The sequence below is a fragment of the Carcharodon carcharias genome, chromosome 12, assembly GCF_017639515.1.
Source record: "Carcharodon carcharias isolate sCarCar2 chromosome 12, sCarCar2.pri, whole genome shotgun sequence".
Taxonomy (NCBI): Eukaryota; Metazoa; Chordata; class Chondrichthyes; order Lamniformes; family Lamnidae; genus Carcharodon; species Carcharodon carcharias.
Genome location: NC_054478.1, coordinates 121,787,301 through 121,808,290, shown reverse-complemented (window position 1 = coordinate 121,808,290; position 20,990 = coordinate 121,787,301). Strand labels below are relative to the sequence as shown.

Here is a 20,990-nt window from a genome sequence, read left to right as displayed (position 1 = left end):
GTCTAAACTGTGTGTTCCTGATGGTCTTATGCGGTGCTGTAGGGCCTGCCGAATTTTCTCCAAAACCTCAACTTTAATGAATGCTTTTCTGCCCACATGCAAAGCATACAAATAAGCAGAAAAAGTGGAGCTAATGCTGGTCCCTTCTAGAACAGGGGGAGTATCTGACAACACCGAAGGTAACTTTGGATTTCTTCCGTACGCCAACTGATAAGGACTGTACCATTTGCAGAGAGTTCTTTGCATGCACCGCCCATGCTAGCACTGTTTGCAGTTTACAACCTGGTTGATCAGCTAATATGTTTGTAACATGTCATCTATTACTGCATGGTTTCTTTCACTAAACAGGCTCTCAGCTGCAGTGTGCACAGCTATGATGTTTAAATTTTCGCACATGTCTCCAAATTCCTCATTGGCAAATTCCCCACCATTATCTATGAGAAACTTCGTTGGTGTTCCTAATCCTGTTCCTACCCATTTCTCCATGGCATTATCGACAATGGTCCTTTTGTCTTTACTATGTATCACAGTGGATAGACTAAATCTGGTTGCCATGTCTGTGAAATGTAGTTTAAAAAAAAAAAAACCCCTATCCTTGTCCCAAACTGTCAAGCCCATTGCCACTGCGTCGTTAAACTCCCTGGCTAGTGGCAAGCTCACAACAGGTCGCAGTGGTGTCTTGCGATATTTAAGGCAAATTTCACACTGACTCGTTCAATAAGATCATCATATCCTTTATCGACCACTCCTGCATCTCAAAGCAGAGTCTTTGGTTTCTGTGGTGTTGGATGTGCAAACTGTCTATGTATTTTCCAAATGATCTTTTTGTCCACCAAATTCTCATTCTCAGCTGTTAACAAAACTTCATGAACTTCTTGAATGAAAAATCTCTGGCTTCCTTAGTGGCAAGCAGTAATGGCCTGACCAAGTAAAATGGAAATCCACATTTTTTTCCAAACACAACTGCTATCATTCTTCATATCTAGTATCATCTGAGCCACCTTCATCGCAGATTGACTCACAATAACAATATCTCGCTAGATCCACATCAGTACCAATAAATGGATTGATCCCTGCTATCTTACAAGGGAGGACCACCCATTTTGAGGGTGTTAATGTATTGTCATCTCCAGACCTGAAACAGATGGAGCTTTTCATACTCCTCGACCTTCCATTGGTCTGCCTCATCAAGGGACTCCAGATAGCAGTCAAGCCCGTCCATGTCACACACCGTAGAAGTGCAACCATGTCTAGAACTGCACAGTTGAAGGAATCTACCATGAAGATACTCATCACCGGATTCAAACTCTGATCAACACAATTCCATCATGGCAGTCACTGTCATCATTTTCAGATGAATCCATCTTGTGGGTCACACTTCAAAAACACGATTCCTTTGCTGTGGGCAGTTCATTGTTTAAAGGTATGGGGAATAACACTGATTAACCGTTCCCCATGCATTTTTTGGGTTTTAACATCTACGGTCACCATCCCAGACATGCTTTTTGCCCCGACTCTCAAATTGGCCAGGGTTACGACCATTTTCAGACCTCATCATTAACCCCAACCTTGTATTGGAATCTTCGTCTAATATTTGGTCGATCCCATAATTCGGTCACCATTGGATCCTCTATTCTTTGTTTTACAGCATAGTTGTTCGAATTTGCTTAAAAAAAGCAACAGGGAACAACTGTTTCCCCAGAAATCTTTAGGGCAGCAGCATTTGATCTAAGAGAGGCTCTTTCCCTCGGAACTGAACCCCTGTTAGTACTGAAAGACTATCAACATGGGAAATGCGAGCACAGTCCAGTAATTTAAATACCAATACCGATTCTGGAATTTCAAGGTCAAATCGCTGTAGTCTCCTGTACCATTTATTAAAATCTTCCATGGACTGATCATCTGATTTCCTAAACCTATCAAAGATCGTCCAAGCTTCATACGCTTCCAATAACTCATCCTTTTTGTAGAACTTATCCAAAAATTGTATCAGACGGTTTAATCCCTCTTCATGATCCAAATCATCTACTTTTCACTCTGAAAATACTTTACTCCTTATCTTACTTTTGGCTGGTAACGATAACGCCAAAGCCATACCTTGCTTCTGCCAGGAAGAGCAGTAACCTGGGTCCACATTTCAACTTCAGCCTTCCATTGCTGATAAGGTTCAGAGTCGGAAAAAATTGGTGGATAGCCAAAGCTTGTGATTTTGCACCATCCTTCCGCCATTCCGTAACTTAAATTGTTAGCAACAGTACACTTCTTTTCCCTCAGAGGACTGAGGCAGAAAGCTTCATATACAGCAATCAATCAGCAAAGCTTAAAGTTCATCCTCTGCTACCATATTACTCACAATTAGAGGTTGTGGTGGAAGAATTAATCCAGGCAGGTCTCTTGGCTAAAGCTGGTCTATTTCCAAGAAACTCCTCAGCACTAGTGGCTTCCACACAGTGTTCCAGCTGTACGTTTTTATTCTTTTCAGTTGGGATAATTAATGCCCATTGCCTGTTTAACTACCAATTAGTTTTAACAAGATGATTGTCATATTAACACCCTCTGTGCACCGCTCATGTCATTCCTTCAAAGAACTCTAATAAGTTGGTTAAACATGATTTCCCTTTCATAAATCCATGCTGACTCCTCACGATTACCTTGAGTTTTTTGAGTGCCCACCTATCACTTCTTTAATGATTGACTCTAACCCTTCCCCATGACAAACGTCAAGCTAACTGGCCTATAGTTTCCTGTTTTCTGCCTCCCTCCCTTCTTGAATAGAGAGGTATATTTGCTATTTTCCAGTCTGATGGAACCTTTCCAGAATCTCAGAATTTTGAAAAATTAACACCAACACATCTACTACCTCATTAGCCACCTCTTTTAAGACCCGAAGATGAAGTCCAACAGGACCCGGAGACTTGTCAGCCCACAGTTCCATTGGTTTGTTCAGTACTGCTTCCCTAGTGATTGTAATTTTACCAAGTTCCTCTCTCCCTTCCAGCTCCTGATCTACAGGAATGTTTTTTGTATCCTCTATAGTGAAGACAGAAGCAAAATTTCATCCACCATTTCCTTATTATCTACTATCAACTCCCCAATTCTCACTCAAGAGGACCAACACTCATTTTACCTACTCCTTTCCTGTTTAAATACCTGTAGAAACTCTTGCTATCCATTTCTACGTTTCTGGCTAGCTTCCTCTCATACTCTAATTTATTTCTCCTGATTAACCTTTTAGTCATTCCCTGCTGTTTTTTATATTCTGACCAATCATCTGACTTGCCACTCACCTTTGCGTAGTTATATGCTTTTTCTTTAAGTTTGATTCTTTCCCTAACTTTTTTAATTAACCATAGATGGTGGGTCCTCCCTTTAGAGTTGACATTGATCAGGTTATCAACCTGAAACCATGGGCTAGATTTAGTCAGCCCAATGGGGGACTTGCCCACCAGTTGGCAAATGGCAGGGAGCCCCCGTCAGTTCCATGGGAGAAGCCCAACAGGAAAGCCATGTGCCTCCCACTTAATCCCTGAGACACCACTGGATTGCAATGTTTTCAGGGATAATGAGCCTTATTGACATCTTGCTGCCAATGGCCGGGAATCCTGCATCAGCCTCCAACCTCTCACTTAATTGGTGAGGGTTTGCTCCCACCGGCCGATGCTGCAGGGCCTCTCCCGCAGTTAAGTGGGCCTGGCCACCATGGTTCCCACCACAACAGGCTGTATTAAGCCCAGTCTTTAATTCTGTTTCTCTCACAGATGCTGCCAAGCCCACTGAGTCCTTCCAATGTTTTCTGTTTTTCTTTTCAGATTTCCAGCATCCTCAGTATTTTGCTATATAACCTATTTAATTTGACTTGTTACTAATTGCCATTGTAATATCAGCAATGTGTGTGAATTAATGCAGTGAGGTGAGCTTGGGGCACTGCAGCTATTACTGATGACTGCAGCATCTCACTGCTGAACAGCACCCAAACAACCTCCAATTCATTGTAGCCTCATAATCTTCTCATTCAAATCACAGGCTTGGCCTTGATGGACTGAAGATGCAGGTAAAGTTTTTACATTCATTATTGAGTTGATGTAAAGATCACTGGGAGAGGGGACCTGCTTACAGTACTCTGTGGGCTTAAAGAGACCTGCAGCAGCCTGGTTCTATTTGATGGGAATGTATGACCTCTGGCATGTTGAATCAGAAAAGCAGTTTTCTCTTTATAGTAAATTTTCCTGAGGGTGTGTGACAATGCATTTCTTTTTAAATATATGAATGATTTTGGATACTTTTTATGGCGTTACTCATTTACAGGAACACTAAACTCCAGTGGTGTCAGTCATGTTTGTCGTTCTTGCCATTTAATTATTCTAAAATGTTTTGCCACCTTTTTTTTCTCTTGTCAGAATGCTTGCTACTTATCTAGAGTTCCTTATTTGCTATGACTTTTAGCTGACTCACTACAAATCACAGTTCAAGTTTCCTGCTCTGATCATCAGATGTTGTGTCATGAAGGAAGGTTTGAGAACACCCTGGTGGAAAGAGCTTGTATGGCAGTAAAGCAGGAACCTCACTGGGGCTGCTTAGAAGGGGTCGGTTAGAATGTCACTGGGGTGAGACTAAGACACTTGAACTGCCTTGATTTTGGCAGCTATTAATTGGAGTTGCAAAATAATCTGTTTATAATTATTAAAATGAATAGACTGCAAATTTCTACACTTCAATACCCAATATGGGTATTGGATATTCACAGAAAAGAACTGAAATATCTGTACTGGGGATTCAAGAAGCATACTAAGTTATGTATATCTCTGTCCCAGGGCACCAATGGATCTCAACTGTGGGATACAGCTTTTGCTGTCCAGGCCTATCTTGAGGTAAGCAATCAAGACTACTGCAAATCAGCAAGCAGCCTGACTGGTTGAACAAATAGAATTTTTTAACTAATGAAAATATTAACCCTAAACTGAACAACTTGTTGAGCATAAAATGTGCCCTTTACTGAGGCCGACTTTTGAATGATCCAGTTATCACATGGCCTGTAATTTCTATTCCAATTTCCCTCTCCTCCCCAACTCTAGCCTGTAGACACTGGAGTCTAGCAGCATTTACAGTAATAGCCCAGATAAGGTTAGCCAACTCAGCACAAACACAGGAGTAAACAACACTCAAGAAGTTTGACACCATCCAGGGCAAAGCAGCCAGCTTGATTGGCACTCCTTGCACAAACATTCACTCCCTCCACCACCAACAACAAGTGGCAACAAGATGCACTGCAGGAACTCACCATGGCTCCTTAGGCAGCACCTTCCAAACCTACGGCCACTACCTTCTGGAAGGACAAGGGCAGCAGACACATGGGAACGCCAACATCTGGAAGTTCCACTGCAAGCCACTCACCATCCTGACTTGGAACTTTAACACCGTTCCATCACTGTTGCTGGTCAAAATCCTGGAATTCCTTCCCTAGCAGCACTGTAGGTGTACCTACACCACAGGGACTGCAGCAGTTTGAGAAGGCAGCTCACCACCAACTTTTCAAGGGCAATTAGGGATGGGCAATAAATGTTGGCCTAGCCAGCTATGCCCACATCCCATAAATGAATTAAAAAAACACGGGGCAGGATTTTCCCCTCAATTAACAGCCAGCTAGTGTGAAACGCACGCTGCAACACTGCTGGGGTGGGGGTGGGTGAGGGCGGGCGCGGAAATTCAAGCATGCCCGCAAGTGCGCGTTATGAAAGCTCCCTGAGGAGCTGCCTCAGGGAACTGAAGATTTTAAAAATTAGAAATGAAAAACTTAGCATTGTTAAAAACATGTCCCCTCATGTGACTCTGTCACATGAGCAGGGACATGTTAGAAATGAAATTTAAAAATTTTAATTTAATTTTTAATTGCTGTTGTAAACCTCACCCCACCGGTGGATGAGGTTTCCTAAAAAATCCAAAAACCGCTTGGCCTTTTTGCAAGTAGACACAGTGAAAAGTTTCACTCAGTTGTAACTTGGCCTTAATAGGCCTGTTAATTGTGGGCGGGTATGCTGCCAACTCCTGTGCGCGCCCACTGACCGGCCGCTCAGCACACTTTTCTGCCCACGGTTTCTTGGTTCCTGATTTGCATTGCTCAGAACTTATACTATGTGATTCATTGCCTAATAGGCTAATGGATAAAACCCTGCTTGTAACTATTTTCTACGTGTTTGATTGAGACATCAGACTGAAAAGTAAAAGCATGCGGTGTGCTAGTTTATGATGTGTTGTATTTAAGGTAATTGGCAACAGATGCAATGGCAATGAGGAAAATCTTTTTAACGCAGTGAGTGGTTGGGATCTGGAATGCACTACATGGTAGTGTGTGGTGGAGGCAGGTTCAGTCAGCGTTCAAGAGGGAACTGGATCTGAAAAGGAAGAATATACGGCTATGGGGAGGGGGAGTAGCACGAGGTGAATTGCTCCTTTGGAGGACCAGCATAGGCACGATAGGCTAAGTGGTCTCCTCCTGTGCTGTAAGCATTCTGTATTTCTCTCTCCAGCAACAAGCTCCTGCACTGTTCGTTGCACTTTTGCCATGTTGACTTTGGGGCTGAATGGGGAAGTAGTGTTTTAGGTACTTCAGCCTGTTGTGAGTTTGGCTACTGGAATGTTGCTATCAAGTGGAATGATAATGAGATCCATTGAATTCTTCCAACACAAGTAGACCTTTTTGAAGTATCAGTACAATCCTTAGGGCCTTAATATTTTAGCTGCTACAAGGAAAGGAAATGAGCTAAAACTAATTCCACCTGAACTGAGATCAGGAATTCAGGCACACTGTGACACAATGTGAAAATGAAGTCCTGATTTTAGCTGCAATGTTTCGGATATCCATATCGTGCCTGTTTAACTTCTTAGCTGCTGAAAGAGTAGAATTCCTAAGAGCCCAGAGTTTGCATGACATAATGGGTGTTATATCTTTGTTCTATCTAATGGGATCAACATATCCCATTAAAAAGTTAAGGGAAAGAATAATAACTTTTGGAAGCATGTGAATATTTAAAGACATTTGGTAGTTTCTGAAAGTTGACTAAAAACCAATGCAGCTCACAACAACAACTGTAACATAAGACATCATATGTGTTTATTTTAAACACACATTTCCATCAATTCCAAAATTGCAGCAATTCCATGAAGAAAAATGGTGTGAAACCTACTTTTGTTTAGGCTACATTTGTATGCTTTCCCAGTTTCTCACCCTTATATGTGTGCATGGTTTTAATTCTCAAAATGGCCTGATGACTTCTGATATTTTGTGTTGATACAGGCAGGAGCTCAGGATATCCCAGAATTCGCAACCTGTCTCAAACAAGCCCACAAGTATTTCCAGATCTCACAGGTAATGTCAGATACTGAGAGTTAAAAAATTCCGCTAGAAAAGTGGTACAGCCATGGCTAACTAGAGAAGTTCAAGATAGTATTAGATTCAAAGAAGCAACTTACAATATTGCCAAAAAGAGTTGTAAACCTGAGGATTAAGAGGGTTTTAAAAATGATCAAAAGGCAACCAAAAAATTGATGAAATGCAAGAAAATTGAATGAGAATAAGCTAGCATGAAATTTAAAATTTTAAGAGCTCTTACAAGTATGTACAAAGGAAGAGGTCAATGAAAGCAAATGTGGGTCCTGTATAGCAGAGACAGGAGAAATGATGCAAGGGAATAAAGAAATAGCAGAGATGTTAAACAAATAATTTGTGTCTGTCTTGCATATGAACGTACGAATTCGGAGCAGGAGTAGGCCACTCGGCCCCTTGAGCCTGCTCCGCCATTCAATAAGATCATGGCTGATCTGAATGTAAGCTCAACCCCACATTTCTGCCTACCCCCAATAACCTCTCACCCCTTGTTAATCAAAAATCTTTCTAGCTCTGCCTTAAAAATATTCAAAGGCTTTGCTTCCACTGCCCTTTGAGGAAGAAAGTTCCAAAGGCTGTCAACCCACTGAAAGTAAAAGTTTCTCCTCGTCTCTATCTTAAATCAACCCCTTATTTTTAAACAGTGGCCCCTAGTTCTAGATTCTCCCTCAAGAGGAAACATCCTCTCCAAATCCACCCTGTCAAGACCCTTCAAGGTCTTAAAGGTTTCAGTTAAGTTGCTTCTTACTCTTCTAAACTCCAGTGGATACAAGCCTAACCTGTCCAGCGTTTCCTCATAGAACAACCCACCCATTCCTGGTATTAGTCTAGTAAACCTTCTCTGAACTGCTTCAAATGCATTCACATCTTTCTTTAAATAAGGAGACCAATACTGTACACAATATCCCAGATGTGGTCTCACCAGTGCCCTGTATAACTGAAGCATAAACTCCCTACTTTTGTAATCAATTCCCCTCACAATAAATGATAACATTCTATTAGCTTTCCTAATGACCTGCTATACCTACATACTAACCTTTTGTGATTCATGCACTAGGACACCCAGATCCCCCTGAATCTGAGCTCTGCAATCTCTCACCATTTAGTTCATGAGCTCCCTTTCTATTCTTCCTGCCAAAATGAACGATTTCACATTTGCCCACATTATACTCCATTTGCCAGGTCTTTGCCCACTCACTTAACATATCTTTGTCATTTTGTAGCCTCCTTACATCCTCTTCACAATTTACTTTCCTACCTATCTTTCTGTCATCAGCAAATTTAGCAACTATCCCTTCAGTCCCTTCATCCAAGTCATTTATATAAATTGTAAAAAGTTGAGGCCCCAGCACTGATCCCTGTGGGAAACCACTAGTCACATCCTGCCAACCAGAAAAAGACCCATTTATACCAATTGTCTGCTTTCTGTCAGCTAACCAATCTTCTATCCATGCCAATATGTTACCTCTACACCATGAGTTTTTATTTTCTGCAATAACCTTTGATGCGGCACACTATCAAATGCCTTCTGGAAATCTAAGTATAGTACATCCACTGGTTCCCCTTTATCCACAGCACATGTGACTCCTTCAAAGAACTCCAATAAAGTGGTTAAACATAGGGCAGAATTTTCAAGTCAGTGTATGGGTATGCGCCTGACCCGCTCAAGTGTATAATAGCATGTGGTGACATCGGGCGAGCGTCCAGATGTCAACCTGCGCGATATTTCGTTTGGCGGCTGTGTGCAAAAGCCAGAAGCGCGCCCACCAACAATTAAGAGGGCAATTAAGCCCATTAAAGTTGTAATTGTCCCTGATTTTTCGTAGTCCGTCCAACCTGACGGTTGGCGGACAGGCGAATCAGCCAGGCAGCCTTTGCATTTTTCATGAAACTTCATCCAAGGGTGGGATGAGGTTTCCATTATTAAATTTTTAAAAAATCTATGGACAGAATTTTTATAATGTATATGTTCAGGTGACTGTTAGTGATGCTTGGACATTTTTGTTTTGATTTTAAAATCTTACTTTTGAAGTCTTCAGCTCCCTGAGACAGCTCTCTGCTTTCAGGCAACTTTTATCCTGCGCTTGCCCGCCCTCATCCTGCCCCCACCCCAGCAGTGCTGAGCATCTCAGTGCGAGCATCACGCTAGCTGACCGTTAATTGACCAACCAGCATGAAATCGTCGTCGGGGGTTGATTGCGGTTGGCGGTCCATTCCCCGGCTGCCCCTGGGCCCGCCGATCACACCTGCACGCCAACCTAAAAATCCTGCCCATGATTTCCCTTTTACAAACCATGTTGACTCTGCCTGATTGCCTTGAAATTTTCTAAGCACCCTGCATTAGCATCTTTAATAATAGCTTCTAACATTTTCCCTATGACAGATGTTAGGCTAACTGACCTATAGTTTCCTGCTTTCTGTCTCCCACCCTTTTTGAATAAAGGTAATGGAACCTTCCCCAAATCTAGGGAATTTTGGAAAGTCAAAACCAGTGCATCAACTATCCCACTAGCAACGACTTTCAAGACCTTAGGGTGTAGTTCATCCAGACCTGGAGATTTGTCAGACCGCAGCCCCAACAATTGCTCAACACCATTTCCCTGGTGATTGTAAGTTTCCCAAGTTCCTACCTCCCTTCTATTTCCTGATTTACAGCTATTTCCAGGATGTTACTTGTATCCTCTGTAGTGAAGACTGGAGCAAAATACCAGTTTGATTCGTCCATCATCTCCCTACTTTCCAATATCAATCCCAGACTATAAGACCAAAGCTCACTTTGTTAACTCTTTTCTTATTTAAGTATCTATAGAAACTCTTACTATGCATCTTTATATTACTAACTAGCTTTCTCTCGTACTCTAATATTTCCCTCCTTATTAATCTTTTTGTCATTCTTTATATTCTTTCCAATCTTCTGAGCTTCTGTCTTCTGACCAATCTTCTGTCTTCACAGTAGAAGACACGACGAACATATCGGAATTTGTGGGGAACCAAGGGTCAAGTGAGAGTGAGGAACTTAAGCTAATTAATATGAGTAAAGAAAAAGTAGAGGAGAAATTAATGGGACTAAATGCTGACAAATCCCTAAACCTGATAGCTACACCTTTGGGTTCTAAAGAAGGCAGTTGCAGAGATAGTGGATGCATTGGTTTTACTCTTTCAACTAGATTCTCCATTCTCCCACAGATTGGAGAGTAGCAAACGTAACACCTTTGTTCAGGAAAGGAGGGAGAGAGAATAGGTCAGTTAGTCTGACATTAGTAATAGGGAAAATGTTGGAATCTATTAAGGACATGGTAACAAGGCACTTCGAAAATCACAATATACTTAGACAGAGTGAGTGTGGATTTATGAAAGGGAAATTGTGATTGACGGTTCTGGATGCTCAATTGAAAAGTGTATTCAAGACTTAGATCAATGTAGGCACTAAGGAAATCTAGGGATTTAGGAATAGGACGGGAGATGTAAAAGTTCAGTTATGATCTTATTGAATTGCGGAGCAGGCTCAATAGCATTGGCTTCACTTACAAAAACTGATTTTGGACTAGCCAATATGGAAACTGAGCTGGATGACAGCTAGCCTTAAGGAGTATTGAAAGCTGAAGATTTCTGCTGTGAGGTATCATTTCCAGAAAGAAAGAGCTTGCATTTATATAATGCCTTTCTTATTATCAGGATGTTCAAGAACACTTCTTCAATCAATTCCTTTTTCAGGTGTGGCCATTGTTATACATGCAGACGTCACAGGCAGTTGACACTCAGCAGGGTCCCATAAACGAGAATGAGATGTGACTAGCTGATGTAGTTTCATGGATGTAAAAATGAAAAAAGTTGATTGATTGTGACATCAAGAGACCTCTGAATAGTAACAGGGCATCTCTAATGTCCACCTTGAACAGGTAGACGGGCTCTCGGTTTAATATCTCATCGAAAATACCAACTTTAGGACTTAAGCAATAATCATGGCTGACAGTATAATTCAGTGCTGGGATGGAGATTAAATCCAAATCTAATTTAGAGGAGAGAGTGCTACCATTTTGCCAAGTTGATGATTTTGAAAGCCAGTTAACTGTCGCTGTGCTTTTTCTCACTACATAATTCTAGGGCAGGAGGTGTCATATTCAAACTGTGTGTCAGTTGTGGATCGAGTTGGTAATACCCCTGCCTCTGAGTAAGAAGGTTGTAGATTCAAGTCTCACTCCAACACCTGAGCACATAATCCAGGCTGAGACTCCAGTGCAGTACTAAGCGAGTGCTGCACTGGCAGCGGCGTTAGTTTTTAAATGAGATATTAAACCAGGCCTGTCTGCCCTCTCAGAACATAAACAATCCCATGATACTACTTCAAAAAAGAGCAGGGTAATTATCCCTTGTGTCCTGGTCAATATTTATCCCTAAATCAACATCATTAAAAAATTGTCTGGTTATTGTCACATGTGGGAATTTGCTGTGTGCAAATTGGCTGCTGCGTTTCCTACATTACAACCATAATTATACTTCAAATGTTCTTAATTGGCTGTAAGGTTTTTGGGAAATCTGGTGGTCATGAAAGACAACGTAAATGCAAGTTTTTCTTTTCAATTTATGTGAGCATTCTGGCACTTGATAAGGACCACATTTCAGTAGAAGTTATTTGAACATAATAGGAATCAAACTGATATGTATTTTGCCAATTTGAGTGTAAAACAGGTTCAGTATATACCAATTTCTGAGTGTGAGGTTCTGCACCTAATCTGCGTCAGCAGCAGGAGTGTCACCATATCAGTCTTCGCTGTTTTTAGGTGTCCCTGGCAGTGGCCTGAAATTGTTGTTGGAACAGTTTAAATATGCAAAGTGATGTGTGGGACCTTTTGGCAAAATTTATGGAAGAACCAAGTGGAAAGTGCTCCATACAAGCTCAAACTAAATTTTCCAGCTTGACAGAAATCCTGAAGGCTGCATTCACATTCCACAGAAGGCAACAGTGAGCAGACTGCTCTTCCCAGCTCCACAGCACTACTGTGGGCCTCTGCCGACTGTACTCGGTCCTTCTGTAAACCCTGCATGTATTGGAGTTTATTGTGGTTCCTGAAATTCCTCAGTCTCAATCATCTTGTTCCTCATTCACCCACTAATGAGAACAGTCTTTCACTGTTTACCCGCAGTAAGGTCATTGGGCTTCTCTCGACACTGTTCCCATATGCCATATTACAACTGCTGCTCCCAATTCTGCAGGAAATGTCAGGTCTCACACTTACCCTGTCCCTCTCTTCCCCTCTCAAGGCACCATTCCCTCCAATCACCAGTTCCTCATCTCCCTATCCTCGCTGATCACACATGCCTGTTGGATTCTTTCAAATAAATAACCATTGGTCCAACTTTAAGTTTTATATCTTTGTACTCCATAAATGTTTCGGTTACATGTTTAAGTTTTAGTTTGAAGCTGCCCTAATGGACACAGCATACAATATCCAATTTATTGACCCTATTAGTTTATATAAGATAATGCCAAAAGGCAGCAGTCACCAGAAGATCAGAACATTCAGAGAGAGATTATTGATTGCCACTATTTGCAATCTCTGTTGTATTATGGAGCATTATGCTGACCTGCTGATTTATATTTAGCAGTGGAGGTCTTAAGGAGTTGACACACACTGAGTCATCATGAACTAGTGAAATAGGCATATGAACAACCCTACATGCTACTGAACTTCTCCTTAAAGATAATGGAGAGAAAAGGGACAGAAACCAGGCTAGTGTGAGAACTGAATAAACATAAACATCTCCCACCTTAAGTCTGCTGTTGTTTTTTTACAGGTCCAAGACAATCCTCCCGATTATGACAAGTATTACCGTCAGATGAATAAGGTAATTTGTTTTCAGATGCTGATTCACAGACTCAGACTTTCACTGCCGTATTTTTTGATCCAAAATGTGTTGTATTGAAGATTTTTTTCCTACAGTGAACTTGAAATCACTATCTTCCCTCTATTCTTAAACAATGAATGATCTCCCTCCTTAGAATTCAGAGTGATAGTAAGCAGCAGTTTATGTTTTCATGACACATCTTGTGTAAGAAATTGCCTGAGTGCTTGGGGGTAGGACGAGCTAGAGATTGAGCACACATTAAGGATTTTGGGGAGGAGGAGGTGGCACTGACCAAAGGTATGAGTTTCTGGGAGATTTTTGAAGGCTCATCGAGAGTGAACAGCACTGATTTTCAGGTTGGAACCAAAAGTGTTGCCAAAAAAGCCCAAGAGTTTTGCTGACTTTGATCAATAGGAAATGAGACTTATTTAGGACTTGATAACAGACTGGCATGTGGATAATAAGGAAGAAAAGGCAATAGGCAAGTGGATAATAACAACCCTGAAGTTATTGACAGTGTTTAACTGTGGAGGAGATGCTTGGAATGATTGTTGGAGGTTAACTTTTACTGTGAACATTTAATAGAAAGATATTCAATAATAGTTCCTTTGAGGACAGCAGGAATGACTATGTAGAGATAGGAAGAGAAACAGTTTTGAAAAGGTTCAGTAACTGCATTGGCACAGAGGGAAGTCTTGCTACAACTGTACAGGCCATTGATGAGGTTGCATCTAGAGTACTGTGTACAATTTTGGTTTCCTTAAGTGGGAGGGATATACTTGCACTGGAAGCAGTTCCGAGAAGGTTCACCAGACTGATTCCTGAGATGAAGGGATTGTGTTATGGGGAAAGGTTGAGCAGGTGGGGCCTATACTCATTGGAGTTTATAAGAATGAGCGGTTATCTTATTGAAATGTATAAGATTCTGAGGGGGCTTGATAGGTTAGATGCTGAGAGGATGTTTCCCCTTGTGGGAGAAATAGTTTGAAAATAAGGGTTGTGTCCCATTTAAGACAGAGATGAGAAATTTCTTCTCTGAGGGTCATTAGTTTTTGGAATTTTCTTCCACAGAGAGCAGTGAAGGCTGGGTCATTCAATATATTCAAGACTGAATTAGAGAGATTTTTGATCTACAAGGGTTATGGTGGGACAGTGGAGTAAGACCACAATCAGATCAGCTGTAATCAAATTGAATGGTGGAGCAGGCTCAATGGGCCAAATGGCCTACTCCTCCTATTTCTAGAACTAATAAAGAGGTTCTGCTGAGGAAATATGAGGACAAAAGCCTCTGGATTACTACCTGAGTTATGAGCAAATTGGCATAAGTGTTGAATGTGTGGCTCAAAGATTGATTTCAGAAAAATGGGTTTTGATTCATGGAGCACTGGCAATAGTACTGGGGAAATAGGAAGCTATATTCACCAATGTCCCACTTAAAGAAGCCATAGATATTTGCGCTGTAACACTATATCATCACCACCACTGTTGTGTGAATCAGTATTCATTGAACGTAGGAACTTGGCAACTCGTGCGGTTGAATTCAATTTAAATGACACTATGTATGCCCAAATAGATGGTGTTGCCATGGGATCCCCTCTAGGCCCAGCTCTTGCAAACATCTTTGTTGGGTTCCATGAGAAGTGTCTTCAGTGGAATGATACCTAACCTCCCACCACTCGTATATTTAAATATGTGGCTATATTTAAAGCCGCAGCTGCATGTAATAATTTCCTTGCATGTCTTAATGCACTCCATACTGCGTTCAAATTCACCTTTGAAATGGAGCAGTCAAATGAACTCCCCTTTCCTTGACATACTAGTTGAGAAATCTGCCAGGGGGTTCTCTACCATGGCCTACCTTCACTGGTAAACATGTGCATTGAGATTCTTACAGTTCCACACATTATAAGATTGGTCTAATCGGCAACTTTGTAAATAGGACCTGAACCATTTGCTCACCATGCAAGCTTGATGTTGAAATAGGGCACATCAAAAGCATCCTGCAGGATAATGACTATCCTGATCAGATAATTTTGCACTGTATATCACGCAAACTCATGAACAGGCCTAAGGCCGTCACTTTCGGCCCTGAAAAGTGCCCAATCTGCCTCAGACTACCCTGGAAGGACAAGGTATCTCAAAAATTTGAGCAGCAGGTGAAGCTAGCTGTTTCACACTGCTACTATACAGTAGCAGCATGAGTGTTTTTTGCCACTAACAGGATGCTGCCGTCCAGCCAAAAAGATGTTCTGCCTGTCACACAAATGTGTAATGTGGTATATGATATTCAGTGCCAGTGTGATGCTAGGTATGTAGGCTATACGTCCCAAAGACTGACGGATCATAGCAAACAGCATGTCCCAGCCGCTGTTCGTAACAGGCAAGGTATAGACCGTACCCAACCAGCCCGTGCTTACAAAACTCAAATCACAGTGTCCAACATTAGATGTGATTCTGTGATTGGACAGCATTTGCTAAATAACTCTGTGTGCTAAGAATTACACTGACAACCAATTTAAGATTGTCAGTCAGGCTCACAGTTTGGAGTATTTGCATACACTGGAAGCTACATATATTCTTTGCAGACAGAAAGAACGTGTACACACATTGCACCTGTTTCAGCTCAAACAAAATCAGTAACAGCCATTCGCTGGCTCATTCCCCAGGGCAACGTCTTGACCAATCAGAGTCAAGCTGCCTGGTTTAAATTTCAAACAATGCTTGGCAGTTAACTGTCAGTCACCATCAACTAGTGCATTCTCCATGGCAACACAGCAACCAATTCAGAGTCCACTTGCCAATCAATCAGCACTTCTTCCCATACAGTATGAATTGTTGTTTAACCCTTATATTGGTATTCTTGCGAAGTGACCTGATGAGTGCAAGACAAAAAGCTTTGCTATGTCTCTTTTCTCATTAATATGGAAGCTGTATCGTTGGAGCGGTTCACCTGAACTGTGGTGGGACCAGTGTTCTGGCGAGTCATATAACTGGGGCTGTAAAGAGGGCTTTAAATAGTGGGGTGGGTTTACACCAGGAGAGATTTGGAAAGTTAAGGAGGAAGGACAAGGCAATGGTGCAGAGTAGCAAAATGGGTAATGCTAACCAGAGCGTGACAGGAAGGGACAGAACGTATAAACAACGGGGCACCAGCAAATATGATCAGAGTCGGGAAAACGGCTTTAAGCTAACAAAGGAGTGGAGGAGAGTTTGGATGAAGAGAAATTTAGAAATCCAAAGATAAAAGTTGAAGCAATAGAAAAGTATATTAGTGTGGGTAAAGAGAAGCTGAGTGAGATAAGAAGGGACAGAGTGTATTGATAATAGTACATTAGAGAGTAAAGTCCTTGCAGGGAATAGTAGGAAAAAATAAAATTGAAGTCACCTTATTTAATGCATGGAGCATCCAGAATAGTGACACAAACAGGAATAAATGGTTTAGATCAAATCCCCATTGCAGAGACAGGGTTGCAAGGTGACCAGGAGTACATAATATTTGAAAAAGACAGGCAGAATGGAAAAGGAGTTACATTGATAATAAAGGATGACATAAGGACATTAATGAGAAAGGATCTTGGCTCAAAATCAGGAAGTAGAATCAATATGGTTGGAGATTAAGAATAGCAAGGATCAGAAAACCCTGGTTGGAGTAGTTTATAGGCCCCCTAACTGTAATTATACTTTTGGACAGCACATTAAGCAAGAAATTATTGGAGTTTGTAACAAAGGCAATGCAATAGGTGTGGGGGATTTTAATCTTCATATCGACAGGACCAATCATATTGGCAAAGCTGACCTGGAAGATGAGTTTGTAGAATACTTTTGTGATGTTTCCTGGAGCAATGGGTTGTGGAACCAACTAGGGATAAAGCTATTTTACATCTAGTATTGTGCAGTAAGGTAGGGTTAATTAGTAATGTATAGTAAAAGAATCACTGAGAGATAGTGATAATATAATTGAATTCCATGCTAAGTTTAAAAACAATATACTCCAATCACAAACAGGAACTTTGAACCTATTACATAGCTATGAAGAGAGAGCTAGCTAAGGTTGATTGGGTACATAGACTAAAAGGTATGGCGGTAAATAAGTGGGAAACATTTAAAGAAATTATTCTAAATGTTCAACAAAATATATTCCAGTGAAAAACAAAAACTCAGTGGAAAAGATCCACCCCTGGCTTACTAAGGAGGTTAAGGATATTATTGTATTAAGAGGCTGAAAATGTTGCAAATAATAGTAGTAAGTCTGAGGATTGGGAGTGTTGTAGAAACCAGCAAAAGGCTGCCAAAAAGTTAATGAAGGAGGGGAAAATATAATATGAGAATAAACTGTCCAGGTATGTAAAACAAATTGTTAGAGCTTTTACAAGTTTATAAACAGGAAGAGAGTAGCTAAAGTAAACATTGGTCCCTTAGAAGCAGAGAACTGGCGAAATTATCATGGGGAAATGAGGACTTGGCAGGTACATTAAATAAATGTTTTGTGTCTTCACCAACAGAAGAAATAAGCTACATCCCAGAAATAGAAGGTAACCTGAAGGCTAAAAAGAGTGAGGGAATTGATATCAGCAGAGAAAAAATATTGGAGAAACTGGAGGGACTAGAAGTGAACAAATCCCTAGGACCTGGAGGCCTACATCCTATTGTCCTAAAAGGTTGCTACAGAGATAGTGCATGCTCTGGCTTTTGGATTTTCCAAAATTCCCTAGATTCAGGAACAGTCCCAGCTTTTTGGAAGTTAGCAAATGTAACACCACTATTCAAGAAAGAGGGGAGAGAAAAAACTGACATACAGGCCTGTTAGGAAAGTGCTGGGTTCTATTATTAAGGAAGTCTTAACAATGCACTTAAAAAAGCATGGTATGCTTAGAACAAGTCAACATGGTTTTATAAAAGGGAAATCCTGTTTCAAAAATTTGAGTATTTCTGAAAAAAGAGATATGTCTAATCTTAGACATGTCTTTTTTTCAGCAATACTCAAGTTCTATACTACCAAACAACCATTTCATAAAATTACTGGAGTTTTTAAGGATGTAACTAGTAGGTAGATATAGGGGAACCAGTAAATGTAGTATGCTTGGAATTCCAAAAAGGCATTCAATAGGGTGCCACACAAAAGGTTAACATACAAGATAAGGGAGCATGGAGTTGGCTGTGTTATATTAGCAAGGAAAGAGGATTAATTAACAGAGAAGAAGCAGAGAGAAGAGATAAATGGGCATTTTCAAGTTGGCAGTTTGTGCTTAGTGGAGTGCCACAAGGATCAGTGTCTCAGCTATTTACAGTCTATATTAATGACTGATGAAGAGGCAGAGAGTAATGTATCTAAGTTTGCTGACAATACAAAGCTAGGTGAGAATGCTAGCTACAGGGACACAAAGAAGCTGCAAAGAGATACAGACAGGTTAAGTGAGTAGGCAACAAGATGGAAATGGAGTATAATGTGGACAACTGTGGGGTTATTCAGTTTCCTTATAATAGAAAAACAATATTTTTTAAAAGGCATGAAACTTGTAAATGTTGGTGCTCATTGAGACTTGGGTGTACTCATACAATGAACACAAAAGGCTAGCATGCAGGTACAGCAAGCATGAGGCTTATTGAAATCATACAGATATGATAATTGACCCATTTGCTGATGATTTCAATGACAAATTGTTGGGCAGTTGCTAAGATTACTCAGGAACAGAGTAGCAACTCTGTTGGACAGGTATCGGATGATCAAGGAGTGTTAGCACAGATTTGTGAAGGGCCTGACTAATCTAGTTCAAGGTCATTATTCTGGATAGGGGAGTTTATGTAGATGTTGTCTATATAGACTTTCAGAAGGCATTTCACAAGAGATTATTAGCAAAACAAGGGTAAACCTTGTGACATGGGTTGGTAATTGGTTGAAAGGTATGTGACAGAAACTAGGGATAGAAGATTTTGTCTGATTGGTAGGATGTGACAAGCAATGTAATACTCCTGCTCCTAGGATCACTCCAATGGGTTTCCTTCTGTAGCAGTTCAGCTGTCAGATTGCTTCCCCTCCCCATCCCCATCCAACACAGAGTCAATGCTCATTGTAATTTTACTGGTGCTTTGTGTTGCAGGGTGGTTTCTCATTTAGCACTCGTGACTGTGGCTGGATTGTAGCAGATTGTACGGCAGAAGGCTTGAAGTCTATAATACTGTTGCAAGAGAAGTGTCCCTTCATAACAGAGCATATCTCTAAGGAGCGACTGTTTGATGCTGTCAATGTGGTAAGCAGGGTTAACAAGTGGGTAAGGCAAACACCCACAGTGAATAATGGAAGGATTGATTCACACTCAAACTCATTCCTCCCATACCTCCACCCACTGACAATTATAAGTGGGCGAGGAATTATACCTGGAGCAAGAGGACTTATTGCACGTGGAGCAGTGGAAGTCATTAATGAATGTGGGGGACATGAGGAGCTGAGCAGGGATTGTCAGCTCTAGAGCCAGTAGGGACCCAACCAGCCAGGACCATTACCGTAAATGAAACAGAAGCATTTGCCATGTCCCTGTATATTCTAGACTTCAAGCTAACTTTTATATTTTAAAACTGACCACAAAAGTCTGCAAAAAAGATAGCTGCCTGAGGATCACACGACTTCTTTTGTGGATTGAAACCCTCTCAAGGGAACAACTGGGACATTCCAGACTGATGTTGTCTCAGTGCCCTTTCCTGAAACTAATTCAAAAGGGTGTTATCAAATTGAATAGGTCTTTCAAATATAAAGACACTGGTGGTCTCAAATTCTCAAGGTGCGAAATTCACAAACAGAAATATAATTGACTGAACCACCCACCTTGAATGGAAAAGATCACATGATGAGACAGCCATGTTTTCTGTCAGCTTTTAAATCAGACAGAATTCCATCAGAAAGTCATCAAACTAGTTGCAAATCATCCAAGCAGCCAAGGTGATTGAATGTGGAAGATCCTGAAGACACCCTCCAACCTGAGTTAACCTGAGAGCCAACCACCTCCAAAAAACTAGCAGTGTACTGGCTGTGATACTACACTAACAAACCAGCAGCATAGTGACTGTCATACTTCACTATCAAACTAGCAGTGTAGTGACTGTGAGACTACACAATCAAACCAGCAGTGTAATGACTGTCATACTACACTATCAAACTAGCAGTGTAGTAACTGTGATACTGCACTAATAAATTAACAGTGTAGTGCTTATGATACTACACCATCAAACCAGCAGTGTAGTGACTATGATACTGCACTAACAAACTAGCAGTGTAGTGACTGTGATACTACACTAACAAACTAGCAATTGGGATTTCAGTGTAGCGAGTTATGAACTGAGTTCAATAAATTGGGTCAGAAAGAAATGACAAATGACAGCAATGACTGTCAGATATGGAAAAAATGCAGCTGGTTGACCAATACCCACTGAGGAAGTAAATGTGGGACTGGAGTAGGTTCTGACACACTGCTCACTTAAGATCATCTACTGTGGCTGCCAGTCATTTAAACAAAATGAGTTGCAACCGAAATGAAGGCATATTGTCACAGGACTGCAGCAGTTCAAGGAGATGGATCACCCCTAAGGCAACTAAGGGGAGGGGGTGTAGTAAGTGCAGTATTGTCCTCGACTCAAGAACAAAACAAAATGCACAGTCTATCATTGTTAATGAGTTGAAAAGAGCAAATTTCATAGTATTAATTTGGCTTTTTTCTTTTCCTTAACATCCAAATAGTACACACATATATTCAAATATATTATATATATA

The 20,990-nt window shown here is 41.0% G+C and overlaps 1 protein-coding gene across 6 annotated transcripts in view; it reads left to right on the top strand.

Annotated features, from left to right (window-relative positions):
• Window positions 1–20,990, top strand: part of lss (lanosterol synthase (2,3-oxidosqualene-lanosterol cyclase)) — a 140,317-nt gene that overhangs the window by 64,160 nt on the left and 55,167 nt on the right. For all 6 annotated transcript variants that reach the window (XM_041200564.1, XM_041200562.1, XM_041200566.1 and 3 more), the window contains exons 11-15: window positions 4,024–4,051; window positions 4,812–4,868; window positions 7,292–7,363; window positions 13,178–13,228; window positions 19,327–19,476. In XM_041200564.1, coding sequence (XP_041056498.1) covers window positions 4,024–4,051; window positions 4,812–4,868; window positions 7,292–7,363; window positions 13,178–13,228; window positions 19,327–19,476 — 358 coding nt within the window. The remainder of the gene's footprint in view (window positions 1–4,023; window positions 4,052–4,811; window positions 4,869–7,291; window positions 7,364–13,177; window positions 13,229–19,326; window positions 19,477–20,990) is intronic.